Source organism: Fringilla coelebs (genome assembly GCF_963513975.1).
Source record: "Fringilla coelebs genome assembly, chromosome: 15".
In the NCBI taxonomy this organism is placed as follows: Eukaryota; Metazoa; Chordata; class Aves; order Passeriformes; family Fringillidae; genus Fringilla; species Fringilla coelebs.
Genome location: NC_140041.1, coordinates 1,604,829 through 1,631,985, shown reverse-complemented (window position 1 = coordinate 1,631,985; position 27,157 = coordinate 1,604,829). Strand labels below are relative to the sequence as shown.

General features: G+C 52.6%; 1 protein-coding gene across 2 annotated transcripts; it reads left to right on the top strand.

Moving 5' to 3' along the window:
• Positions 1–604: 604 nt before the first annotated feature.
• On the top strand, positions 605–26,903 carry ETF1 (eukaryotic translation termination factor 1). 2 transcript variants are annotated; one of them, XR_014616527.1, is made up of 11 exons: positions 668–893; positions 14,997–15,172; positions 15,934–16,073; positions 19,283–19,421; positions 20,302–20,492; positions 20,933–21,062; positions 21,421–21,576; positions 22,111–22,175; positions 23,336–23,483; positions 24,730–26,047; positions 26,081–26,903. XR_014616527.1 is itself a non-coding variant. In XM_084215883.1 (10 exons), the coding sequence occupies exons 1-10, from the start codon at positions 808–810 to the stop codon at positions 24,810–24,812; spliced, it is 1,314 nt and encodes a 437-aa protein (XP_084072009.1). In that variant the 5' UTR covers positions 605–807; the 3' UTR covers positions 24,813–26,903. The 2 variants fall into 2 exon arrangements, 1 of the variants encoding a protein (XP_084072009.1); XM_084215883.1 differs by having other exon boundaries at positions 605–893; positions 24,730–26,903.
• The last annotated feature ends 254 nt before the right edge of the window (positions 26,904–27,157 follow it).

The following is a 27,157-nucleotide window of genomic DNA, read 5'->3' as shown; positions in this document are numbered from 1 at the left end:
GCTTCAGCGAGGCTCTGCCCCTTCCCCTGCTGGAATCCTCTTGGGCAGGGCCGGGCACTGTGGGACAGGCTGGGCACTGCCTGGGGGCCATAGCCCAGAGGCCTCTCCCTTGCGGTGTCCCACAAGGTTCAGCGCTGGGCGTTGATGAACTTGTCCGTCCGTGACTTGGATGGGGGGGCCAATGCGAGCTCTCTGGTGCCACAAAGCCCCCAGGCGTGGCCGATTCTCTCGAGGGTGGTGTGCCCGGCCCTGAGGCAATGGTGCAGAGAGGCTGTGGAGTGTCCGTCCCTGGGGCTATTCCAGCGCCCTGCCCCGGGCCGTGCCCTCAGCCCCGGCTCGGTGCGGCCCCGGCCCGGCCCCGCCGCCCCTCACGGGCCCTTTAAGCGCGCGCGGGCCTTTCGGCGCAGCTCTCGCGAGATGCGCGCGCGCGCTCCCGCCCCGCCCCGCTAGGCGGCCTCCGGACTACGCGCCCCACAATGCCCCGCGCGCGCTCACGGGGAGGGGCGGTGGCCAATGGCGCGGCGCCCCGCTGCCGGCTCCCCCCGGAAGTGACGTCAAGGGCCCCCATGTGAGGCGATTGCAACACATGGTGCGCGGCGCGGGGGAGCGCGAGCACCGCGTGCGACGTCAGCGCCGCGCGCCGGGGGGAGCGGGCACCGAGCGGCGGGGCCCGACCGGCACCGGCACCGCCCGGGACACACCCGGCCCCAGCGCCCCGCTCCGCGCCGCCCGCCCGCCCCGCGCCGCCGCGCCCGCCGCAGCGCCTGCCGCCGCGGGAGGAGGAGGAGGAGGAGGAGGAGGGAGAAGATGGCGGACGATCCCAGCGCTGCCGACCGCAACGTGGAGATCTGGAAGATCAAGAAGCTCATCAAGAGCCTGGAGGCGGCCCGTGGGTGAGCGCCGGGCCCGCGGGGCCGCCACCCCGGAGCGCCGGGTGTCCCGGCTGGAGCGGGGCCGCGGCCGGGGCGCTGCCCGGGCCCGCCCGGCGCGGGGGGACGGGAGGCGCAGCCCCGGCCCGGCCGCCCTGCCCGGCCCCGGGGCCCTTTTGTGCGGCCGCGTGGGACCGGGCGGCCGCTCGGGCCCGGGGGTCGGCGGGGAGGGCGGGCCGGGGTCGGGAGGGCAGGGCCGTGCGGGGCGCGGAGTGGAAGCGTGACCGTGCTTCCCGCACGGGAAAAGGGAAAAGGGCCACGGCTGCCCCGGGCTCCGCCGGCCCCGGCGCGGCCCCGCAGCTGCCCCCGCACCCGGCCCCGGGCGGGGCGGTTCCCCCCGGCCCCGGCGGGGGTGGCACAGGTGCGTGTCCCCGGTGCCCGCCCCGCTCCCGGCCCGTCCGGCCGGCCCGTGCCAGCTGGCACCGGCGAAAGGCGGATTCCAGCCGGAGGAGACGCTCCTCTGTCCCCCGTGCAGCCTTGGGCTGCTCCCAAGGGACCGGCTGGGCCGGGGAAGGCGGCGTGGTAAGGGCAGGGGGGCAGGGGCTGAGGCAGCATTTATTCAGTGCTTTCCTTACTGACACTTGTTTGATCTTTCTCACCCCTTCTCCTCCCAGCGAAGGTGCTCAGCTCTATTTCTCTGAAAGTAAGCTCTTCCAAAGTTTGGACAGTGGGAAATTTAAAGTCTCTAATCCCGCTTTAATCCTTGCACTTTAATTTTTTTTTGTCCCCCCAGAATATCTGTTCCTGAAGCCTGCCCCATGCCAGAAGTGCCTGTTTGAGAGGGCAGCTTGGCAGTGGCTGGTTCCATCGTTTGGGAACCCTCTTGGGCCTGAGGAATTGCAAGACTTCAAGGTTCTGGGGCTGTAAAATAGCAAAGAAAGTGTGTCTCAGCAGAGAGCCTGGTAAAATAAAAATGAAGGGTCACTTCTTAGCCACCCTTGTGGCTCCAGTTTCCACAGGCTCACCTGAACAGGTGTTGCTGTAGCTGGGGCAGCACTGGCATCGTTCTGTGGCCCACCCGAAAGCCTGGGTTCCAGCTGGCAGAGGCTGAGCCGCTGTCTTGCCATGTCCTTAGTGCTGGTGCTTGCTCTGTGGACTCCTTCAGCTGAAAACTAACCTAGGCAGGGGGGGATCCCGAGTCACAGGTGTCCCTGAATATATTTTACTCTGATTCATGATGCAGCTGTGCAGGGATGGTGAAGGATGGGAGAAGGGAGTGGGGAGCCTGGGCTGCCCTTCCCTGTGGCACAGTGGACTTTGGCTGCCCCAGCTGATCTCTGGGCTGGGCCTGTGTGTGGTGTGGGCAGCACGGGTTGTGCTCACAGGGGTCCCAGAAAGCTGAAAGAGCTTGGGAAGCTCCAAGCATCTGCTGGAGCTTGTGACATTGCTTTGTGCAAGAGCACTTAGGGAGCCTGAGTGGGTTTTGGAAACGTAGAGTTGTAGTTTTGTCTCTCCCTGGTTCGAGCTGTGCTCATTTCAGTGTCAGCTCTTGTGTTGTTTGGGATAGATGAGTGCTGCAGAGAAGGTCCCAGCAGCTGTTGGAGTGCTCCTGGGAGGCTGAAGGGCAGGTGTCTCTTGTGGTATCAGCTTCCTGGGGCTACAGCCCAGGTGTCTGCCCTGTCTTCCCTGTGCCAGTGATCCCTGGAACAGCTCTGCTGTGCAGCAGAGGTGCCACAGGCACAGTCAGATCCGTGTAGGAGGTTTAGCTGTGCCTCCTGGATCTGGCACATCTCCTGGAGGTGGTCATGCTGCTGCCCCTTAATTTAACCTGTGCCAGCTGCTAAAGCAGCTCCTGAGGAAGGCGGTGCTGGTGCCAGCAAGTCTTTAAGCAAGGTGATGCTGGTTCGGTGTCGTTCAGGGAGGCCCCGCCAAAGTTATCCCGGCTTGGGAGCAGTGAGCAGAAGAGGTGCTGCAGCCTCAGCCCCCAGCAGGCTCAGGCTCCCTGGCACAGGAGGTGTGGGGTAGTGGAACAGGCTTTTCCGGCCTTTGGAAGAGTTGCTTCCTCTTCCTGTGGAGTAGGGAGACCTGTTCTGGGGTGGGTTAGGGGGCAAAGCCTTCCAGCAGGGTGATGTGGAGGGCCAGGGCCTCACTTGGAAGGCGTCCCCACCTTCCCTTACTCATGTGCTCCATTAGTGACCCAGCAGCAGTGTCCCAGTTTTGTGTGCTGGTTGTTCCTGCAGGGGATCAAAGGACGGGAAATGGAGGAAGCTGGAGTTAGACATTCCCTTGGCATGTGGTGGTTGGGGCACCTCTGCTCTGATCCAGCTCATGTGGTAAAATCTCAGTGGAGTCTGCAGGGTGTTAACAAAAGTCAAGTGAGCAGGAGGGCAAGGAAGTGCCTTAATGGGATTGTTGAGGAAGGGGGCAGTGCTTGGTCAGAGCACCCAGGGGAAAGATTAAAACCGAAGCTTTCCCAGAAGCTGATCAGCTGGAGGCCAGCAGGGGTAGGTCTGCCTCTCAAACCTGGAGGTAACATCCTAGTGGGAATGCCCTGTGTTGTTTTCCCAGCCATGCTAAGGAAATCTGTCTTTCTCACTGATCTCTATAGAAAGAATCTGTCAGTTCAAAACAATGAAAAATAATTTTTAACTCTCCAACCCCACCTCAAAGCCCTGTCTCTGCTGACAGGAACTAGAAGGAGCTGTTATCTGTGTCTTGCTTCCTAAACCAGAAGTTCTCTCTTTCCAGCTCTCCAAAGCTGAGTTGCAAACTGTGTGATCCTGTAGGGAGTGGCTGAGTTGATGTTTCTGATTTGGTGAGGTGGATGGGGTAGCTGGGCTCTGCACAGGGTGTGAGGAGGAGCAGAGGGACCAGTTCAGCACTGCAGGCAATTAACCTTTGTGGCCAGAAGAAGATGGGAGTAAAAGGCTCCTGATGGGCCAGTTGTGGCCTTGTCAGAAGTTTACCCTTGTCATGTGTCTCTGAGAGCTTGGAGTGCTCAGGCTTTGATCCAACATTTCTGCTTCTCCCCTACTGAGAGATTCATCTTGCTTTCATTGCACAATTCAGTTTTGTAGAACAGATTTGGAGAAACACTGGGCCCCCCAGAAGCTGCAGCTGTCTCTTTCTCTGTGGAGCTGCAGCAGCCCAAGTAGAAGCAGCATTAGCCACTGTGTTTTCCTTTCTTCTCCTCTCTCTCTTAGGGCTTTTCTGCTGTTGCTTCATGCAGTTTTTCAGTGTCAGTGCTAAACTGACAATCCCTCTTTGTTCCTTTGGTCTCTGCAGTTCTGAATAGTTTGCTGGGCTATGGGCAGGGTTTTCTGCTAATCTAAGCTGTAAATGCTTGGCAAAATCAAGTATCAGCAACAACAGGCAATTTCTTTGCTGGGAGAGGACCTAAGATGTCACATTGGAATAATTTTTGGAAACTTCTCCATATCTTAGAAATGCTTTCTTCTGCAAACATGGTACTTCTGCTTGCAAATGGTACTGACACCTCCCTGGCCAGGTGGGCTTCCAGACCCCGGGTGAGAGTACAGGGTGTGAAGCTCCCTTACAAGGGGAAAACTTCCAGGAATGTGCTCTCTGGAGACATCTCCCTGTCCTGAGCTTGCTGTGTTGGGAGCAGAAGCCCTTGTTGGTTATTTTACTGAAACAGGAAAAAAGGAGGTGAAGATTGTGGTGTCACTGAAGGCACTGACTGCAAACACAACTGAGGCTGGTGTTGAGAAGAACATTTTTCCAAATTATGTGCTCTGGAATGTGGGTCAAACAGGGCAAATGCAGAAACGGAGTCTGAACAAGTAACTTATTCTGGTTGTAACTGGAAGAAATGTTTCAAAGCTGGAGGAGAGAGAAATGGCAAGAGAAGGGGACATCTAGGTGTTTCCAGAATCTTGGGAGGAAAACTGTGTGTTGCAGTTCCTGCCTGGGTTTACATCCTGCCTTGTTGAGAGTTCCATCTGCTATATGGGAGAAACAGAAAGTGAGAGAAATAAAGTCACCATGAAGGACACAGGCCTGTCTCTCCTGCAAAGAGCTCCTGGAAAATGGAATAGAGTTGTGCTTGAGGGTGAACAAGCTCACCTGTTGCTTAGACAGAAGAGATTTGCCAGCATCATTTGCAGCTGGGTTCTCTTGCAGTCTGTCTGGAGTCTTGCTGGTCCTGATGGAAAAGCCCAACCTTGGAATTTGGTTCAAGGTGCTGCTGTTTCCCAGCCTTGTGGAACGGGAGGCTGCACTTCTCAACACCTTATTCTGGGGTATGCTGGGATGGTGCTGCTCTGGAACTAGGCAGCTTGGCAGGGCTGAGATGTGCTTGGACAACCTGATGCTTCTGGGGAATAAGGTAGTCTTAACCTGTTCTGCTGTGAGGATGGTGGGCCTTTCCAGAAGTGGCGTGAGAGCCCACCTGGCTGTGAGTTAACAGCACTGTGGGTGGAGCTGCAGCAGCTCCACTGCTGGGGGGCAGTCAGGGCATCACTGGGGTCAGTGACAGCTGTCTCCTGTACAGCTTTGCCTTGTTCCCTGTTTCTTTTGAACAAAGTCCTGGGAAGCCATGGTGCTGGCGTTCTCTCGTGCTGCCTGAACTGTATTTCAGTTAGGCAGAGTTCCTGCAGCACTCTCCTGTGAGTGGATTGTTCTGCTGGTGGTGCTGAAGGTGGAATTGTGCTGGGAAAACTGTGGGACAGTGTTGTAGCTGAGTTAACTCCAGCGTGGATTCTCCTGCTCCATACAAGACACAGCACAGCAGATTTAGGGTGTGCTCTTGCTAGAGTGTGACTCCACCACCCTGCCCAGGCAGGTGCCAGAGCAGCTCTCTTGGCTCAAGGGGGTGTCACACACCAGGAGGAGCATTTGCTGAGATCTGTGACTGGTGTCTGCCTGCACTGGCAGAGGTGTGTCAGTCCAGAGGCTCTCTCTCCTGCTCCCAACCTGGCAGCAGATTTCTTTCCCTGCCTTCTTTATCAGGATCTGTTTGTGGCTGTGCCTCGGACCTGAGCTCTTGGTCATTTTAACTGTTGATACAGGAGCTGTTTCTGTAGCTTTCACCTCAGGATGGGGGATATGATGGAGGCCTTGCCCCAGGCCTGGGTGAGCTGGTGCATCTGGGAAGGGCAGAGCCATGCCAAGGTGGTCCTTGGCTTTCCAACTTGTGCTGTGTATTTAGGTTGCAGCACTGTTATGTTGTGCTAGTGCCACTCATGGGAGAGGCTTGAGGATCTCTCCTGTGAGCTGGTGTCTCCAGTGGCCCTCTCTTGCAGGAAAGTCCTGCTGCAGCTGGAATTGAGCTGGGCTGTCACACTCTGGGAAATGTGAGGCATAGGTGGGACAAGGGCTGGAGGAGCAGGTGGGTCTGCAGGAGTTGAGCTTTGCTGACAGTGAGTTTTCTGCTTTGACTTGGTGAGCTGACCTTAGTGTGGAGTGTTCAGGGAGGAGGTCGTGGTTTTAAGTTCTTACCCAAGGCAGATTTTTTCCTCCAAGCTGTGCTTTCTCATCCTGCCTGTGGCAGGGGGAGTTCCTGGAGGAGGTCATGTTTCTGTGAGAGGTAGAGGCTATAATGCTAATACTGCCTTTTGCTTCTGGTGGTGTGAGGAGTGGGAGGAGGTGTTTGCTGAGAGGCTGGAATAGAAACAGTCCAGGGCAGAAGGGAGAGCTGAGGGCACTGTGGCAGGAAACCAAGTGGGATGAACAGCAGCTGCTTCCACACCATTTCCCTGCTCTGTTGGACCTCTTCAGGCTGCCAGTGTTCACAGTGCTGGGGTAGAAGCTGAATGTGGATTTCATGTAGGCAGGGCTGATCAGACCTCTCAGGACTAAGCAGTGTGTCTCGTGTTTCAGTGGTGCTCAGAGTGGGAGGCCTTTGAAAGCTGTGCCAGGTGGGAAGAGGAGCCAGGGAAGTTGAAGCCAGGGACAATGTCCAAAGGGTTGTTGACATCCTGCTGGTTGCCTCAGTCTAATGGTTGTAAAACATTTCCTGGGCTCTCACCTGCCTGCTGTACCTGTTCCTTTTGAATTGCAGTGACAATTAGGAAGTGCTGTTTGGAGAGAGCTCACTAGCAGGTGACTGAGGAGGACCTGAGCTGGAAAAGTGGCTCCAGATCAGAACTCCAGCGAGTGTCTGACAGCCTGTGGCTGTTCACAGCCTGGTACCTCTTACAACTGTGTGAATCATTAGTGAGCAGTGTGATTCATGCACAGATCATCATTCACATCGAGCTAATGAATGAGCCCCTGAGGAATGACGTGGTAGGAGATGGGAACAAGCACCTCAAAAGAGGACAGACTTTTTTGGCTTTGTGGCAACTGGATTTCTTTTCCCTCCTGTTAGCCACCTATTCCCATGTAGCTCTGGGGCATTAGCATCTTAATAAGCAAATCTGGATTTGTTTCAGTCCCTCAGTGTACATCTTGTACCCAAATGGCCCATTAGCATAATGCAACAAGTCTTTTAAACTTGCAGCATTAATAATTGGAGAAGGAGGAGGGAGAGCAGGGGAGCAGTGGCAAAACTGAGCCTCCCAGTGAGTCACAAATGTCTGAAGTGCAGAAATGTCTGTTCCACTTCCCAGTAATTGGGCATCCGGGCTTTCTGCATGAGGTCAGACGCAGCCAATAAGGCCTATTCAAAACATGCCTGTGCAATTGTGTTTTGTGGTGTGTTGCCTTTGATCCAAGGATTTTGGAGAGGCATTGATTCACCTTCTCCGAGGGGTGTGCAGGATGCACTTGTGCTGATTCAGTGCTTGGGATGAAATTGGGATCTGCTCCTGAAGCTGCAGGGATGTGGGATGGGGTTGCTGCTGGTGGCCTGAGCAGCAGTATCAGAGCCAGCCCCAGTCTGGGGACAGAGCTGGCCCCAGTTTGGGGTTGGAGCTGCTGACATGTCCCTATGGGCAGGTGGTGCATGGTGGCCCAAGGGCTTGCTGTCACCTGCTACCTCTGCAGCCCTCAGCCACACCAGAGCTGCCAGACCGTGCTGAGTGGAGGAGTAGGAGTCCGTGACCTGATTCTTGTCTCACCTCCTTTGTGTCCTGGGAGTGAGGGAGGCTGAGCTCAGGAGGCAGCTCCTGGCAGGCAGCCGGCTGCTGCTCAGGGGGAAGCACTGCCTCACCTGACCCTTGCTCAGGCTGTGGCCAGGCTTGCCTCTGCTTTTTTGCTGTGCAGCCATTTGCTGCCTCCCTGTGGGAAGCTTTCCCTGGCTGCTGGAGCCAGGGGTGCACTGAGAAAATGAGGCTCACTTGTTTTTCCAGGGTGGGTTCTGGCTGGGTGCTTTTCTCCCTGGCTGGCACTCAGAGCTTGGTTGGCATCTGGAGGCCTTTCCTCTCTGAGAAGGTTGGTGGGTGAGGGTAGGAGGGCAGGACACCTTTGCAGGACAGTCTGAGTGTCTGCTTCAAGCTGGTTCTGGTTACATGAAGTGCTTTTTCTATCCAGTCTGCCAGCATTAGAGGAGAATGATGGAGCAGGACTACAGCAGGAGAGCCTGGCATTGTGTGAACCATGGTGGAATAGCTGCATGGTCCCATGCTGTGCAGTTAAGTGGTTTTCCTTTGTTCAGGGGAGAGGTGGCATTCAGAGGCTGATGGAGGAATTCAGTGTCAGGGGTGTTTCTTCAATTCAGTGGAAAGGGGGGCCTCAGTTTCTCCAGTTGATGCTTATGCTGAAAAGGATTCCTGAAGAATTAATTACTTGGTCTCCTGACTCTGCAAATCCTTTCCTCATAGCCACCCTGCCCCCATCTTGTCCTTTTTCTCTGCTTCTGAGGTGTCAGAGGATCCAGAGAGGTGAACTCTGCCTAACTTTTCCTTGGGAACTGGTCCCTTCTATACCTTCAAACCCTTCTTTGGATGACATGGAAGCCTTTTAGGAATGACTTGTATTCGTGTTGCCTTTTAGGAGATAATCTAGAGCTCTGCTGCATGCTGGGGTGAAATGCAGGATGCCTCTGGGGGATTGTGAGGTTCCTGCTGAAATTGTGCTGTACAAAGTTCTGCCTGGCTCAGCTCCACATTAAACCTCAGAGGAGCTGTGGTGGGTCCCACTGAGCTCCCCAGTGCTGTGTGCTGTGGCTGGGTGTCTGTGCAGTGCTTGTGTCCTGCTCCATGTGCTCAGAGCCCACGGGCTGAGCAGGGAGGGGGAGTTCATCTGCTTCTGGGGGAGGCATCACAAAACCCTGGTGCCTCCAAGCAGAGGTTAGGCTGAGGGTGTTTGCTGGGTTTATTGCAGAGTATTCAACTGATATTCTTACAGGCTGTGCAGTCTTTGGCTTCCAGGTGATGTGGCCTCTGAGGGATCCTGGACTCTGGAGATTCCCTGCTCTTTCCTACCAGATTTTCCAGGAAAAGTTGTGCAGCTCTTTCATCTGCTGTTGTCTCTCCAGATCTGGCATCTCAAGTGGACTTGAGCCACTTTGTGTTTGATGAAGGCTTTGTCTTATTAAAAGACATAAAGTCTTTAATGGGTGCAGCTGTGACCTGTTTATTTCAGAGCCATAATTCATAAGCTGCAAGAGTGTGTGTAGAACTTCCCTCTGGCAAGGTCAGTGCTCATGCACTCAGGGCAGGATGAGTGGGGAGTGTCTGATGGCCTGGCTCTTGCAAGGGAACCCAAACCAGCAGTTTTGTACTTGCCTGTTCCAAAGGACACTTCCTTTTTATAGCGCTCCATTCAACATCTCTGCTCAGGTACAGCATGAAAAACCCTCAGATATTCTTTTCTCACATCACTGATTCTGTGTGCCCTGTAGTCCTTCACTGAAGTGCCACGTGCCTGTGGCACTGTGGGTGTTGGTTCAGAAGCAGCTCTTTGGCACCTCTAGGATGTGCCTGATGGAGTTCTGCCTTGGATTTCACAGATGTTGCTGGCATCTGCCTTGCAGCTGGCTGCACGTGGAACTGCTGTAGCCACCACATAACTTGGGTAGCCTTGTCTGTCCAGGCATCCTGGGCTCCTTGGGATGTGTTGTGCCTGCCCAGTAATGGAGAGCAGCAGAGGTTACCTGGGGAAGGTACCATGGCTTGGAGCAGTGTGTGGCAACTATGAAACAGTTGTTTCATAGAAAGCTTCCTAGCTGTGGAATGTGGTTGGGATCAGATTATCTGGGAGCTGTTGGCTCTGTGCTCTGCCAGTCTCTGGCAGTCATACACAGGCCTGGTGCTGCCTTTGGTTCCTGGGGAGAGCAGGATGCTCATGACGCTGTGCCCTGTAAAAATAAGCCCATTTTGAGTCCTAGGGAGTGACTGCCCTCCCGTGCCTCTGTATCCCACATTCCACAGTGTGCTGTTAGTGTGAAATGTTTCACTGTGGAACAGCTACAGCTCAGCTGCTGTTTGTCAGGTCTTCTCTGATAGCACAGGGCAGGCCAGTCACTGCTATTTATATAGCAGGCTGTGAAATTAATGCTCTCCCGTGCCAGCTCATAGCCCAAATTGCAGGAGACAGGTTGATTGACTGCTCCTCCTCAGAGTGCTGGTAGTTGTCTGCCTGGTGCAGGGGAGCTGTGGTGGGTGCTGCTGGTTTGGGGTGTGGCAGTGCAGGACCCATTTCAGTGGCACAGCGCTGTGTAAGGTGGTAGGAGCCTTTTGGAAAACCACTAAATTACTGTCTAGTGCCAGCTGAAAGCTGAAGGTCTAAGGATCTGCTCAGCTGTTCCTTCTGGGGGCAGGATGGTAGGAACGTGGTGACAAAGCCCTGCAGGTGGAAATGGCCACGCAGAGCAGGAGGCTCCTCTGGCAGCTGTCATGGAAAGCAGCCACAGGGTGCATGTGGCAGCCCATCCCAGATGGGTGCAGTGCCTGCTTTGTGCTCTGGGCTCCTGCTCTCGTGCCTCCCTTGTGCTGGAGCACAGAGCACATCCACAGAGAGCCGTGCTCCTGGTACCGGGCGTGGCGTGGGCTGGGAGCAGGGACCCAGCTGGTGCCAGCATCCTCTGGGCCGTTCCTGCTCCTGGAAGGGACCCAGCCCTTCTCCTGGCCTGCACACACAGCACAGGGAGGGCTCCTGGGGGATCTCTCCTCTCCTGGCAGGGAACGGAGCTGCTCGGGTGCCACAACAGCTGCTTGCAGGAGGGGCAGGGCTCCCCTGCAGCTCTGGGGACTGGGTTAGTGGTGATGCAGCGCTGCCCACACTGCCACTCGCTGTGATCACTTGGCAGCAGTTGCTCTGAGGTCTCTGTCTGGAAAAGCTGTTTGGTGGCACAGTTGTCTGAAATTCCAACTCTAGTAACATTGGAGTTTTAATAATTAGAAAGGCTGTCCTATCCACAAACCTTGATTTTCTGAGGAACTTGCTTATTTTTGCTTTCCCTCTTCCCTCAAACAACCCTTCAGGACACTGTGGGAGAAAGCTAGAGCTCACCTGCTATGGCGTGAGAAAGTTGGAGCTTTGATCCTTGTCCTCTCTCCTAGAGATACCTAATGCTGCTCATGGCAGGTGCTGATAAATCTGAGCTAATTGTCCATTCCTGGCAGGGCTGGCACTGTGAGCAGTACCCACAGTGCAGACAGTGCAGGCCTTCTGCCTCTGCAGAACTGAACTGCCTCCCTGGTTCTTTGTAGTGTGTGGGCTGGTGCCCCTCATGCTCCTGATTGTTTCCTCTGCCCCTGTGCCCTGAGCAGTGGCACTTGTGCTGCTGGCCTGTGGGCTGGGGTGCTGTTTCCCTCCATCACAAACATCTTGAGCATCCCGCCCCTGGATGGCACTGGCTGCTCTTTGGCCAGAGCAGGGACAGCAATTGGCTGGAGCTCTGCAAGCCCCTGGCTCGGCTTGGCCCAAAAGCATCAGCTCCCAGCTGCTCTGGTGGAACCTGGGTGTGCTGAGCCAGAGGAAAACCTCAGCAGGGCTGTGAAATCAGGATATAGCCTGGCATGGGGTCCATGCTTCCTTCAGGAGTGCTGTGGGTGATGCAGGGCAGACCCAGCTCCTGGCACCTTTGACCCCGGGCTGCCAGTGTGAGCAGTGCCCCTGATCTCACTCCATCACTTGGTTGTGCCCCAGAGCAGGTGTGTGGTGCAGCTGTGCCCCCTCTTGGGAGGCCTTAGGATGGAGGATGGTCATGGGGAAGTTCCTTAGCTCATTCCCAGGTAAGTGTACTCTGGAACCCTCAGCTCCAGAGGGACAGGGTGGGATTTGCAGAAATACCTTTAATCTTGTTCAGGCTGCAAAGACCCCCAGGAGACTTGGAAATTACCTTACTCTCCAGAATAACCTATTTTTTTCTGAGTGTTTTTGAACAGCAGCTTTCTTAGAAACTCTTTGCTGCAGTTTGTCACCTTGGGGTGAGTTTATCAGATGCACCACAGGGTTTTTAGACCCTGCCATACTGCATTAGGGTCACAGACAGGTACAAGCTTGCTTTGAAAGAGGAAAGCTGCTCTTGCATGGTTGGATAATGAGGTGTTGGCAGCGTGTGAGGGAGTTCTGCAACCACCCTGAGTACTGGTGCCCATCTGCTTCAGCTGGTGTCTTGCCGGTCTCAGTCTTTGGTTGTTTGCTTGTTTAGTGATGCCTTGGAGTGCTGGGTGTGTGGGGACATGGTGACAAGCTGGCTGGTTCCTTGTGCTCTAGGCTTCCAGCAGCCTGGAAGGTTGCTCCTGTGGCAAGGTGCATGCCAGCTGTTTTGCTGGGTTCTGCAGGAATTGGTTAGAGCCTGAAATAGCTCTGACTGTGTAAATAGTGGTGATGCATGCCAAACCTGAGAAGTGCACTTGATGTTGGTAGTGGAAGGTGCTTTTGGATACAAATCCAGACTGGAATTTGCTGAAGGATTGGCCCAGGCACAGTACTGTGCTGTGTTGAACTAGTTGGAGATTTAAATGAGGGGGAGTGCATCCTCTGAGACCCTTTTAATTTGTTTGCAGTAATGAATCACCAAGGCTTGTGAAGGCCGCTGTGTTACCTCAGGTGGGCTGTTCCTAAGGAGCAGTGCTGTGATGCTGCCTGACGGATGAGGTGCTGTGTGTAGGATCAGTAACCCCCAGCAGGATCCAGTGCATGCTCTGTCCTGGCACCAGTGTTTCTGGGGCACTGGAACACAGCACAAGGCCAGGGGCTGGCATCTGAGGGGGGTGGCTTGCATTTGAAAACTGATGGGAGCTTTTAAAATGAGTTTTTGCTGAGGAATTTCTCTTGGGAGTGCACACCCAGCCTTCCTCCTTGTGCACAAAGCTGGGGAAGCATCTGGAGAGTCAGTCCTGTGAGGAGCAGCTGAGGGATCTGGAGGGCCTCAGCTTTGAGAAAAGGAGGCTCTGGGGGAGGACTTCTTGCTCTCTGCAAATTCCTGTAAGGAGTTTGTAGGTGGGGGGATTGGGCTCTTCTTCCAGGCAGCTTGGGACAAGACTTGTTCCCTCCTCTTTCCCCTCTGTCCTCAATTTAGGAAAAATTATATACAATCTCTTCCTAGCAGGAGAGCCATGGAGTGCCCAAGGGTGCAACAGTCCCACTCCCACCTGCCAGACTGGATGCCCTTAGGGGATGCAGGAAGTTAGTGTGATGGGCAGAGCTTTCGAATTGCTGGGAAGTCCTAAGACTTTCTTCTTTAAGAGCAGAAGATAACTCAGGAGTGCTGCTTCCACAAAAGTGGGGAAGAGTTGCTTTCATTCTGATCAGCCTCTTGCTCAAAGGAGCCTGCTGGGAATGATAGCCATTATCTGTCCCCTAAGGCTGGTGCCATTCACTGGGGTGGGTAACTGCTTTAATTGAGTGGGCTGTGGAGTATTCTTGGCTGGGGTGACCTGGAAGCCTTAGAGCTGCCAGCATGGCTCAGAGCTCCTCCTGGGAATAACACAGGCCAGTGTGGCTTTCTGACTTTGGTTGGTGTGTACGGGGAGCTCAGATATTAAAACCAATTAGTTGTCTTTAAGGTCAAGGACTTATTTGACCTACCAGCCTCCATTTCAACTTGGCCTGGATTGAGTATCTTTGGGAGAGAGCTGTACAACTTGTGTGAAGAAACTAATGAAGTGATGCTTTTTAAAGCACTTCCCTGCTGCCTCTGTAGCCCAAACACTTCAGCAGGACACTGGTACGTGACAGCCTGAAACAGCAGCGGGCAGGGGCTGGGGTAGACTCCTTCCATAAGAAATGTAAAAGAGCAAAACCCTGGGATTTGATGTCTGAAAAGCACTTTGTTGGTGCTCTGACTCAGAATCCTGAGAAGAGGCTTTTTCACAGAGCTTAGCTGGTTTGCCCTTGAGAGAGCTGGAGGATGTGATGAGGGATTTGATTTTTATGCCATTACTCTAATGGGAAGCATGAGGTCTGGGTTAAATCTGAGACAATGCAGAGGCAGCACTTCAGACATCTGGGATACTTCAATGGCAAATGGGAGGTACCTGCTGGAAGGCAGATGGGAACTTCCCCAGTTTTCCTTCTGGCTTTGGGTGGATTTGAACCGCAAGGCAGCTTAGGGGATTAAGATTTCTGCAGGACCCACCCCAAAGCCCTAGGAAAAATGAATATCAAAGTTATTTTCCTTTAATTTAAGACTGTACTGTGATTTGTGGGGTCTTATCTTCTGACTCTGTGGTTGGGGTTGGTGCTGGTGATGCAGGAGGGTGTGCTTAGCACAGTTCACTTAAAGCAGCTGCCAGAGCTGATGAGCTGCTCTGGGGAGAAAAGTGATAGTGGGAAAGCGGAAAAGACTCACTGTGACAAAGGGATCCTTCCAGTTCAGTTTTCTGTATTAATCTGAGGAAAACAATGTGTTAAGACAGCACTTGGGCTGCTTAGTGCTCCAGCTGTCTGAGAACAAATTAAATGGGCTCTAAGATGTCCTTGAAGTATGTGGCTGCATTGTTTTAAATAATCTCTGCTGGGAGCTGCTTCCATTCCTTCTGCTCTCAGCCCTTGGTCTGTGCAGCCCTTGGTCTGTACATGTGTTCTTTCTTCCCATGTAGAACCCCAGAGTAAACAAGCAGCTTTTGGAGGACTTGCTTGGTAGAAGCTGAGCACTGAAGAAGAGCCTGTTTTGGTTTTGTTTTCTTTCCCATTGTCCAGCCGAAGGGGAATTACACCGGTGGCAGTGAAGAAGCGTCCTTGGGGAGGGAGAAGAGAACTGTGTACGTGGGATATGGCGTGAGGGTGCTTGTTGCTTTGCTGCCTGCTCACATCCCTTTTTTCCCTCCCCAGCAATGGTACCAGCATGATCTCGTTGATCATTCCCCCCAAAGACCAGATCTCGCGAGTGGCAAAAATGTTAGCGGACGAGTTTGGCACTGCCTCCAACATAAAGTCCAGAGTGAATCGCCTTTCAGTACTGGGAGCCATTACATCTGTACAGCAAAGACTGAAACTCTATAACAAAGGTAACTTCTAGCTTGTATGGATGCTGGCACACTTCCCTTTCTTGGAAGCAGCCTTAAGTTCCTGCACTATGCAGTTTTCTGCTAATCAAATCTCTTGGCCTGTGCTGCTGTTTTGCACTGATATTCCAGGTATGTTGCCCTTGGATGGCTACTTCAGGGGTGGACTTTGGGATTAGCATAGTAAGGTGCTCCTTGTCTTTAAGGAGTGGGGTCATGATTCTGTTTTTAGTGCTGACTCTGCTAAACTTGGCCAGGCTTAAGAGCTGGATATTCTGCAATAGTTCATTTGTGTTAAAGTAGTAATTTTCTGTCAAGCAGAAACTTCTGTGCCTTAAGCGTGGCACTGAGCAGCTGCCATCATTCTGGGGGGAACAGACCCAGGCCATCTCAGATGAGCCCTGGAAGAGTTCATTGTTACTGCTTTTGCACTGGCCTGTAGCCTTCCCTGGGATGGCCGCTCTGCAGATCCCTGTGTGGAGACCAGCAGAGCTTCAGGGGCTGCTCAGCCTTTCTCTGGGGGGTGTGAGCTTGGAAACTCATGGGTTTAAGAGGCAGGTGCATGTCTACTGCAGGTGCACTAAATGGGTTTGTTTCCCTTTGTAGAGACCTGGGAGGGAATGAGGTGGGGAAAAGGGAAAATGAAAAGTTTGGGATCTTGAATTTCAACTCTGCTATGAGTCTCAAGGGCTGGCAGTCAGTTTTTGATGGGTACATCTTGCCACATTCCTTAATGATCTAAACCTGCATTGTGTTGTTTGTAGTACCTCCAAATGGTCTGGTTGTTTACTGTGGAACAATTGTGACAGAAGAAGGAAAAGAGAAGAAAGTCAACATTGACTTTGAACCTTTCAAACCAATCAATACATCGTTGTATTTGTGTGACAACAAATTCCACACGGAGGTAAGGACTCCCCCATTGCAGGAGCCAAAGTCTGGGCACAGCCTTGCTGTGCTTGAGCCAGGAGAGCAGCAGGAACATGCCCTGGGGAGGGCACTGGATGGCTTGGGACTGCCCGAGATGGGGAATGCCTGCTGGAGGGAGCTGAGGGACTGCCCAGCTCCTCCCACCCCTGAGTCTGTGTAACCCACAGACAGGAGCTCTTCTCTGTAACTGGAGGAAGGGTGGTTTTTTTCTTAACCACAGAGGCCCATAGATACTATTCCAAGTCAGGCTTTAAAATACTGCCGAGATAATATCAGTGTTGCCAGTCTTGCTATCAGATGTGTTAACTGAGAGCCTTGGTGGAGAGCTAGCATGTGCCTAATCTGTCTGGGGGGAAGTGGGATTATTTTTATCCAACATCTAATGTAAGTTAAATGAATGGTTTGAGGCATATTGAAAGAAATGTGGATTACAGCAGTCATTGTATTGCCTGTGAGGCTGTTTTGGCTCTGGCAGGTGCAGAGGTCTCAATATTTGCAGTGCCCCTCACATCCTTGATGTTTCCCATGATAAATGTATGGCCTGAGACTTAATTGCCTGTTGTCAGACCCATCTGACATGGGCTTGGCAGGCCCTCCAGTGATGTAGTTCTGCTTGTCTGTTTGGCTCTGTGGAGATGTGATCCATAAGTGGCTTCCAGAGGGCAGGAGTACAGCAGGGAAAGGTGTGCTTGTTGCGCAGGTGAGCTCCATCCCTACTGTTCTCTCTCCCCACAAAGGATGAAATCCCAACATGCCTTTGACCTCCCAGGAACAAAAATGTGTGCACAGGCACAGGTCTGGAGTTCTGCTGGCTCCCTGTGTCCGTCGATGAGTGAAAGCAAGAGCCAAATAAGAGAATTCAGTAGGAGCAAGGATGCAAAGCCCAGGGAGGTGTTTGTCCATGCTGCTGTGGGCAGTGCTGGGTGCTGGCTTTCCTCCTGCCCTGTCAGGACATGGATTCGTTTGGTTTCCTCTGTAGCTGCTGCCTCAGGGCACTGATTCCATACAGAAGTGCCCAGCAGGCTGTTCCCAGGAGCAGCTGCAAATCCACTGGTGCTGGTGTGTGGCACTGCTCACCATGGGTGGCAGTGACCTGAGGGGAATTTGTGGGAATTGCTGCTCCTGATGATGGGATCACTGCCAGCCCCTCCCTCCCCGGGCTCTGTGCTCTCCCCTGGCTGTGGGTTATTTCCCTGGGAGTGCCTGCACTGCAGAGTCAGCTGGGGCTGGAGCAGCCTCTGGGGGCTCTGAGCTCTGCCTTTGCCCCCCTCTCTGGCTGTAGAGCCTTGAACCCCGTGCTTGCCCCAGCTGAGCTGACAGCCAGGGCAGCTGCTCAGGCACCCACAGCTGTCCAGGGAAGGAGGAGGAGGAAGGGCTGCTCCTCACCTTTGGGCTACAGCTGCAGAGAGGAAGGTCAGCCCAGGCTGAAGGAGCAGAACAAAGGCAATGGTCCCTTGGTGCTTGACAGGTCAAACAGTGCAACTGCTGCCAGAGCTGATCAAGGATTTACTGATCATTGGTACTGTATGAAAATGAGAGGAAATCAAGACATCAGAGCTGTAGTCATGTGCTGCCTGGCAAGAGCATCTGATGAGATATTCTAGATATTTTATTGCCTGTGTGAAACTGAAGTAACTCCCCCAGGGGGCTGTGAGCCCTGATGTGTGTCTGAGGGGTAGGATTTACAATGACTTACTTTGATACCTTGGCTGGAGCATTCATTCCAGTCCCACGTTTTGCTTGGCTCAGTGCCAGTTCAATAGATTGCAGTGTAATATGCCACTTCCTCCTCTCATTCATCCCACTGCTGAGGAATTAATACAGAATATTTGCTTTGGCCAGGAGATTCCATTAAACATTAGCCTCTGTTTCTTCTAAGCTTGAGAGCTGCATCCTGGGTTGTGTGGATTTTGGAAGAGGATGACTGATGGGTTTTATCCTTTCAGTTCAGCCCAATAATCAGGCTGACAGCCCTGCAGGCAGCTTGAGGTCCCGTGCAGTAACCCAGCACCATCACTGTCAGTGTTAAACTGGTGACTTCAAGCAATCTGGAGTTTTGACAAGTTCCCCATCCTACTGATGTGGTTTTGCCAGCCAGAAAGAGGATTCTGGCTATTGCTTTTTTGGGCATGTGTAAGTGAGCAGGAGTGTGTGTGTGTGTGTGTGTGTGTGTGCTGGATGTTTCTGCCCACTCAGCCCCTGAGGGAGCAGCAGCTGAGAGACTGCCTTGAGAAAGGAGTGCAGAGTTTGGGTGCTTGGGCAAAATGAACTCAGAAACCTTGATACTGCTCTGTTCTTTTGTTGGGCAACTTAAATGACCTTCTGGGAAATATTCAGCTGCTTTTTTTAAAGGGAGGAAAATTGAAGGATAACTTCATTTTGCAGCAAATGTTCTGGCTGTCTTCTCCACAGCCAGTTATGCACAGGATTATTATTGCTGTTTTTCCTTGTGCTCTGTAAGGCTGGATTTGCTACAGCCACTGTAGATTTACTTCATCATTCTGCCTGTGGGACTTGAAGTCAGCAGGTGCAGCAGACCAGTAGTGGTGGTAGGGAGGCTGTGTCAGTGCTTTGGACTACAAAACTGAACTGACAATGAACTGAGCAAGTTCTGCTTTCCTGGTTGGAATGCCAGGAGAATTACCGCTCTGGTTGTACCTGCCAGAGAGGTGAGGCAGCCTCAGAGAGGTGGGTCCATTTCACCTCACACTCTCCAGAGCCCATCTCCAGAGTTTTGCTGTCACACCTGCCCGTGATCTCAGGTGGGGAACTGGCAAAGCTGGGAAATTGTGATCAAAATTAACTTGAGTTTCCTCTGTGCTCTTGACTGTGTTGTATGGGATGGGATTATGTATGGAAGGAATTCTTCCTGGGAGGGTGGGCAGGGTGCCCAGAGCAGCTGGGGCTGCCCCTGGATCCCTGGCAGTGCCCAAGGCCAGGCTGGACACTGGGGCTGGGAGCAGCCTGGCACAGTGGAAGGTGTCCCTGCCATGGCAGCAGAAGGTCTTTAAGGTCTCTTCCAACCCAAACAATCCTGGGATTCTGTAGTGATCTGGAATAGTTACAGCTCCTGAATGTGCTGCTTTTCCTCCACTTTATTGATGAAAATGCAGCCCTGAGCAGCTGTGAGCTGAGCCCGGTGGGGCTGTGCTGGCCCAGCCCCCTCACAGCCCGTGTCTGTTGCAGGCCCTCACGGCGCTGCTCTCCGACGACAGCAAGTTCGGCTTCATTGTAATAGACGGGAGCGGGGCCCTGTTCGGAACGCTCCAGGGAAACACGCGGGAAGTGCTGCACAAATTCACTGTGGATCTTCCAAAGAAGCACGGTAACACACTCCGCCTCTGCTGAGGGCAGCAGCCTGTCCTGGGCTGGGATGTGAGGGTGGAAGTGGGGAACTTGGCCTGTGGGGGTTTAGCTCTGCTCAAGTCTGTGCTCCCTTGGAATCTGACAGCAAAGCCTCCAGTCTGAGCCTTCTGTCAGAATTAATGAATCACAGTAATATTCAGTTGATCTCAGAAGTGGCACTTTTTATTTCTTGCTGCATTTGACCCTTTCCTTGGCTGTGGGACAGTTGTAACTGAGTATTAGTAGCACAAGCAGTAATCCCACTCGGTGGAGTCGTTACGGTTTGATGTGCTGGTGCTGTGTGCACCCCACAGGGAGGAGCAGCGAGCTGCTCTCTGCAGGAAGCACGGGGCCTCGTGGAGCAAGGAAAATTCGAGTTCCACTCTGTGCTGTTGTGTTGTAGCCAGCCACTGATGAGTTCAGCAAATTGTCTGCTGGTTACTCCCAGCCTACTGTCCTTTGTAGAGTGGGATGGGACAAAATGAAACAAAACCAGTGCCTCCAGTGAGGCTGTGCAGCAGAGACTGCTGGGCTGTGCTGCGTCAGCAGTGTTTGAGGCAGCGTACAAAGGAGATGGCTTCTCTTGAAGCTACAGGGAAAGAAGATGTGCTCAGATGTTCAATTTCTACAGAGTTGCGAGTCTTTATAGAAAAAAAGAAACATTTTCCTCTGGAGGAAAATCTCCCGGTGGGAATGAACCCTCTTTATTCTCCGAGTGTTCCACGGCAGTCCTTGCTCGTGGCAAAGTGAATTCAGGAGGCTGCAGCTGCCCTTGGCTGTGGTTATTCCAGGCCAGCTGCGTCCTGAGGATGCTGCTGGCGTGCAGTGGGTCCCCCATGGTGCCCCATCCTTCCCTGCAGGCAGAGGAGGTCAGTCTGCCCTGCGCTTCGCCCGCCTGCGCATGGAGAAGAGGCACAACTACGTGCGCAAGGTGGCCGAGACGGCCGTGCAGCTCTTCATCTCCGGGGACAAGGTCAACGTGGCCGGGCTCGTCCTCGCTGGCTCGGCCGACTTCAAAACTGAGCTCAGTCAATCTGACATGTTTGATCAGGTGAGTGGCCTGTTCTGAGCAACCCACGTGTCTGAGTGTCTGTCACTGGTGATTGTAGCAGAGGAATGTACCTCTGAAGGGATTCGATCAAAAATGAAAATGTGATGTAGCCAAAGAAGTCTCCCATTTCTAATGCAAGGAGCTGAGGGCTCCTGTTCTTGAAACAGAGCTAATAAGAAATTTGTCCTCCCTGGTTTGGAACTGGCATTCGCATTCTTTGTGTTCCCAAATCTAAAGCAGAAGCTTTATTGGGATTTAACTCCAGTAAACCTAATCCTGGTCCCTTTTGCCCGAAAATTGTGGTTCAGGGCTGTGCATTGAGAGGTGCCTCAGGTGAAGTGCAGTAATGAGAGCAGTGACTCCCGTGGCAGGGTGAGCAGTCTGACAGCCCTGCTCTGGGGTGGATTTACCATGTCCTGTCTCCTCCTTCTCTCCTTCAGCGGTTGCAATCCAAAGTGCTCAAACTAGTTGATATTTCATATGGAGGAGAAAATGGCTTCAATCAAGCAATTGAGTTGTCAACTGAGGTCCTCTCTAATGTGAAATTCATCCAAGAGAAAAAGCTAATAGGTACGTGATGCACTGCAGCCTCCTCCTGAGCCAGGTGTGTGGCACAGGTGCTGCTCTTGCTCTCACCCTCCTGGCAGTGCCCTTGTGCTGCCCCAGCCCTGCCATGCTGCCTGAGAGGGGCACTTGCAGTGGTTCTTTTTGCCACCTGGACACCTCAAGTGCTGGTATGGGGGGGAGGTTTGGTTGGTTTCTTTTTCCACACCAGACTTCTTGGACCTTCTCTGTCCTTCCATCAGAGATCCCCTTAGTTCCAGGTCTTCTGGTGGCAGCTGCTTCTCACAGTTTCTTGCATTCAGATGCAGCTTGTTGAAGTGTGTGTGCTGTGCTGAGTGCTCACGGAGCTCTGTGTGCCCTGCAGGACGATACTTCGATGAGATCAGCCAGGACACGGGGAAGTACTGCTTTGGTGTGGAGGATACACTAAAAGCTTTGGAAATGGGAGCAGTAGAGATCCTGATAGTCTATGAAAACCTGGATATCATGAGATACGTCCTGCACTGCCAAGGCACGGAGGGTATGTGGTGCTCTGGGACACTGGAAGCTCTCAGGGTTTGACCCCTGGGGTGCCTCACTGGGATGGGTTGGCTGGAGGAGCTCCCTGAGGACATCTGACCACAGGGATGTTGTGTAGGTCTGTGTGACCTTGCAGGTTTGCAGCCTCTGGGGGAAAAGCTGGAACAAGCAGGGTTCCAGTGCACAGAGGGAATTGCAGTGCCAGGGGGGCACTTGGTGCCAGGGCCAGCCTGGAACCTCCTTCCAGCTTTGTAAGTGTGATACCAGAGGGGAGGCTGAGGTGACCTGGTGTCCAGCAACACAATTCCTGGGCCTGCAGCAGGACCTGTCCCCCTCTGTGTTGGCTCTGCAGCTGCTCTGTGCTGCTGTGCCCTGTGGGGTTGCTCACAGAGCTTTGGAGAGGAAGGAAGGCAGTGGTGGTGCCCAGACCCTCTGTGTTGTGGTTGCTGGCTGTGTTCAGTCTCCTGCTGTCTTTAAACTGCATCTTGTAGCCTTACCCAAAGTAATATTTTACCATTTTTTCCTCCCTTCTCAGAGGAGAAGATCCTGTATTTGACACCAGAGCAAGAGAAGGATAAATCCCACTTCACAGACAAGGAGGTATTTCAGCTTTGGGGCTTCTGAGTTTGTTCTCAGTGTGTTGGTGCAGAGCTCTGGACATCTGGGCTAAGTTTGTCCCAAGCACCTGAGCAGTGACCTTCTGGCACTCAGTGACACCTCAGGGCAGGAACCTGTGGCTCTTCCTGTGTAACCCCTTGGATCCTACACCTGCTTTTCTCCAGTCTTCCCTGCTGCCAATGCCAGGGTTGTGTAAATGGGCAATGTCAATCTTTGAGCACCACCAAACCATCACCTCCAAGGGTTTGGTAGCCACCATGCAGGCAAGGCCCCAGAGCCTTTGCTTCCTGCTTACTGGCACTGATTTGGTTGTGCAGAACCACTGTGAGGTCAGGAATGGTGACCTGGATCAGGTGCCAAGGGAGTGTCTGCTTTGGGATGCATTTGACACGTGGAACTGTCATTTGCTGCCTGAGTTTCCTGCCTGTGCAGGTCAAACAGCTCTCAGTGCACCAGGTCTGTGTTACTTTGCAGAATAAACTGGGGAAAAAAGTGTCCCTTGCCAAAGGGTGGGGATCTGTCCCACTTGGGTTGTGCCTGGGGGTCATTTCCAGCTGTTTTCCCTCCTGGAGGGATGACTGCCAATCCCTGCTGTGCATGAAGGGTTTGCAGGGTTACCTGCAGTGAGGTGCTTCTGTTTCACAGTAATCACTACACTTCCTGCCTAGAAAATGGTGCCTTTTGGCTCTGTGCTTGCATGGGTCAGTGCTCCTGCCTGAGAACGGGGCCTGCTGGATGAGGGGCCAATCTCTGCAGGGGGCAGAGCAAGTCTGAATGAGCAGTGAAGCAGAGATGTAGCATGGAGTGACACTGGAGCAGAAGAATCAAGGCAGTTTTTCTCTTGCTTCTGCACTAAATGTCGTGTTAGAGGCCCAAAACACTGTCAGTGATTAATTTTGTAGCACCAGGAGCTGCTGGTTGTGCCTGCCCTTGCCTGGTGTAGCTGTGCCAGGAATGCCTTCCCCCAGGAATGTCCCTGTGGAGCATGAGGGCTGCTGTCCCTGCTACAGCTGACAAAGCCATGGAGCCAACTTTGGGGGGGGATTTTCTCAGTACTGAACACACAGTGACAGGGTAACTGTGTGTTTTATTATTTATAACAGGGTTTTATTATTTATTTTTCTCTTCCAATGTCTCCACAGACTGGGCAGGAACATGAACTCATAGAAAGTATGCCCCTCCTGGAGTGGTTTGCAAACAACTACAAGAAATTTGGAGCAACATTGGAAATTGTTACAGACAAATCACAAGAAGGATCCCAATTTGTGAAAGGATTTGGAGGAATTGGAGGTAAACTGCAAGAGGAAAATGTGTTTGTCTTGTTTAGTGGTTGGTTTGATAATCTGGTGCCAACATGAGTGGGATTTTATTCCTGTCAGTCATGAAACCAGTTTGAGAAACACTTGTGTTCACCAGGGTGGATTCATTCCCTGTCCAGCAGGATGGTGATCCATGTTGGGCCCTGTCACTTTCCAGCTGTGTTCCTCAAAGCCTGTGTCTTGTGCAGGGCTCAGGGATGGGCTGGAGCTCAGGAGGGCCCTGAGCTGCCTGGCTCTGTCTGCACAGGGGCTTGGTGGCAGCCCCTGCCCTGCCCTGGGGGCTCTGACAACCCCCAGCCCTGTTCCTGAAGCACTTGGAGCTGTTGCTCATCTCTCAGAGCCTCCCTGTACTTTGCTCCCTGATCTTCTGCTTCTTTTCCAAAGAAAAGTGTTTTTAGTCCATCCTCTGGAGCAGTGAGGCCTCTCTGCTCCAGTCCTGCTCTGGAGCTCCCTGGGCATCAGCCACGCCTGGCAGAGGTGCAGGTGGCTCCTGTGCCAGTCTGACAAATCCTGGGCAGTGCTGTGCTCCATGTCCTGCCAGCGCAGGGGCACCAGACAAAGCTGTGCCACTGGCTGTGCTCAGCCTCAGTGGATGTGAACCAGGGAGAGGTGCATTGCAAAGGGGAAATTCTAGGGTGCAGAGAACACCAGACGGGAGGAAAGAACCATAAAGAGAAGGTTTCTAAGTTTCAGGGTTTGTAATTCCAGGAGTAGCTCATTTCCTGCCAGATCCAGCCTCATTGCGTGGTGGGATCCTCTTTGCTTACACACCTTGTCGGCTGGAAAGGAAATGTCCTTGAAAATCTCCTTCACCTCAGTAAATGATTCCAGGGATACAGGATTTCCAGAACCCTGGGTTGGTGTTTGGGGGAGGAAGAGAAAAACAGACACTAAATCCTGCTTTTACTGCATTGTAAAAGTAGCTGCAGTGCCAGCTGCCCTCTGGATTTTACTGTCAGGCCTGGATCTGAGCAGTGACGCTGGCAGCAGTGATGTGCCACTGGTGTTTGTGGAGATGCAGCCCTAGAACAGGCTCAGCTTTTCCAGGACAAAGCTGGCCAGGCTGGGCAGCTTCCTTTGGGCACTGAATTCCCCGTGGCATTTCTCAGTGCAGCTGCCTGTCTGCCGCCAGGCCTGAGCTGGCCAGGAGTGGGGAGCTGTGGGAGCAGGGCTGGGGGAGCTGTGCCTGGGGAGGCTAAAGGCTGTTTCTTTGGCAGGTATCTTGCGGTACCGGGTGGACTTCCAGGGCATGGAATACCAAGGAGGAGACGATGAATTTTTTGACCTTGATGACTACTAGGTAGTCGAGCTGGGTCCGGCAACACGTGCCTCGCCCCTCCAGCATCCAACCCAAGGAGCAAACTCATGGTGGAAAACACAACTGATCCCTGCCTTAGAATTGGAACATTTCCAGAACTTGATCCACGAGCATTTGGATTTAAGAAAGCAAAACCCTACACTTTGATTTGTCATAGTGTCAGTACAGCAGCAAACTACTAAGTTCCTATATGCCACTTTGGACTAATTTAAAAAGAATCCCAGTTTTTACTTTTACTCAATGGTGAAATTGGTTGCTCTTGTATTTTATGGAAATGATTTTTTTAACCTTCATGATACATTAACTGCTGTAAACCTCTTCCTTCCAAAATTAATAGAAGTAAGATCCTACTGGTTTGTTTCTTTATACTTTGATTGGAGAAATCAATTGCTGCATTTGGCAGCGCCGTGACCCATTTACATGGCATTCTCAGCTTAGCCTGCAGAAGAAATGGAATGAGGTTGGAGCCATAATTCTCTTCAAAAGCTTGAGGAGGCACTGACCTGAGTGCTGGTTCATTACATGTGGCTTGCAAATTCTGATGGTTTGGGGAGGCTCACCAGCCGAACGTGCTTTAATCTATTTGCAGAAACACTGCTCTTACAAACTAGGAAATGCACTTCATGGATTGCAATGAAAATGCTGCTGGAGTCTTGGGCTTAATTTGGATTTGAGCAGTGCAGCCTTCAGGAATTTATTTTTTTTTTCAGTCTTGACAAAAATAAACATGAGATTTCAGTGAAGTAAGGTACACTTGGCTTTTTGTTCCTCAGTAAGTTTTTCTTTTTGCTTTAGGACTGCGTAAGGTTTCCTTGATTATGTGAATTTGAGCCCACAGGTCTTAAAAGGAAGTGGGTGTTTGACAGGAATACTGAGTCAGTGGAGTGAAGGCTGAATTAGTGCTGGGAGTGTGGAATATTTGATTTTGATCCGTGGAGCGCTGGCACAGCCCTGGGAACACCCAGCTCCCAGAGCTCCCAGCAGTGTGTGTCCTGTGGGGATGTGCCCTTCAGGAGGTAAAGGATCACCTCTGGATGGGCCCAGATTGCCCAGGCTTTGTGTCCTGCCTGTTCCACGGAGTATCCATAGATCAGGGAGCTCATCCTTGGGGTGTGCCCAGCCTGCTGGTGACACTCTGGGGGTCAGGGGCTGTGCAGGCCAGGGGAGCAGTGGCTCAAGGGCAAATCCTGTCCCAGGGGAGCAGGGACACAGCTCAGGTCCTGTCCCAGGGGAGCAGTGGCTCAGCTCAGGTCCTGTCCCAGGGGAGCAGTGGCTCAGCAGAGCTCAGGTCCTGTCCCAGGGGAGCAGTGGCACAGCAGAGCTCAGGTCCTGTCCCAGGGGAGCAGTGGCTCAGCTCAGGTCCTGCTCCCTCCCTGGGGCTCTCCCAGCATTGCTCCCGGTGCTTCCCTCAGGAGCAGCTCCTGTTCCAGCTGCAAACCTTTGCCTCTTGTCCTGGTTCACTTGAACAGAGGGAGCTTCTCTTCAAATTTCTGCCACGCTGTTGTTTGAGGTCCAAAATTCCTGTCCTTGTGAGCAATACCATTTGTCCCCGTGGTCCCTAACCTGGCCAGCCCCTTCGCTGCCATCCTCACATCCAAGCTGGAATCTCTCCCGGGAGATGGGGCTGGGTCTGCTCAGGGCTGAGCACAGCCCTGGCCCTCACAGCAGTATGTTCTGGATTTTGCCATTGTAAATGGGTCTAATGTGACATGACAAGACCACAAAAATTGGTTGTAAATTTACATTTTTGAATATACTGCTTGTTGTTTCACATGATACATTAGGGTATGCAGCTCCTTTTTGTAGTTTTTATTTTTACTATTTAAGTTTGGAAATGATGCCAAATTTTTGTATTTCTTTAATCAATGTGTTCTCTTCAGTGATATATATTGCATTATATATTGATGTGTATATCAATATATACTGATATGTATTACACTTACACATGCAAACACACTCAGTGGGGGTGGGAGATCCTAGCCTTTGCATACTATATAGCCTCTGCAGAGAGATCCCAAGCAGTGATATCTTGGTGTTGTGATGTACAGAAATGGAGAAGAGTATTAAACCATATTTAAGAATATAGTACAGACTCCTGGTTTATTTTCTCTAGTCCAGGAAATTCTTGCTTTTTGCTCTCAGCTCAGTGCCAGCTTCTGGGCTGGAGGTTGGAGGCAGCTCTTTTACAGCTCAGTTTGTGTTTCTGGATGTTTCTCCCTGTGCTGGCACTGCTGAGGCCACACCTCGAGGGCTGTGCCCAGGTCTGGGCCCTCATGGCCAGAAGGACACTGAGGGGCTGGAGCATGTCCAGGGAAGGGAACGGAGCT

Coding starts and splice junctions, on each gene's coding strand:
- ETF1 (XM_084215883.1), top strand. CDS start 808: ATGGCGGACGATCCCAGCGCTGCCGACCGCAACGTGGAGATCTGGAAG. Junction 15,173..15,933: donor ACTGAAACTCTATAACAAAG/GTAACTTCTAGC, acceptor TGTTGTTTGTAG/TACCTCCAAATGGTCTGGTT. Junction 21,577..22,110: donor GCACTGCCAAGGCACGGAGG/GTATGTGGTGCT, acceptor CTCCCTTCTCAG/AGGAGAAGATCCTGTATTTG.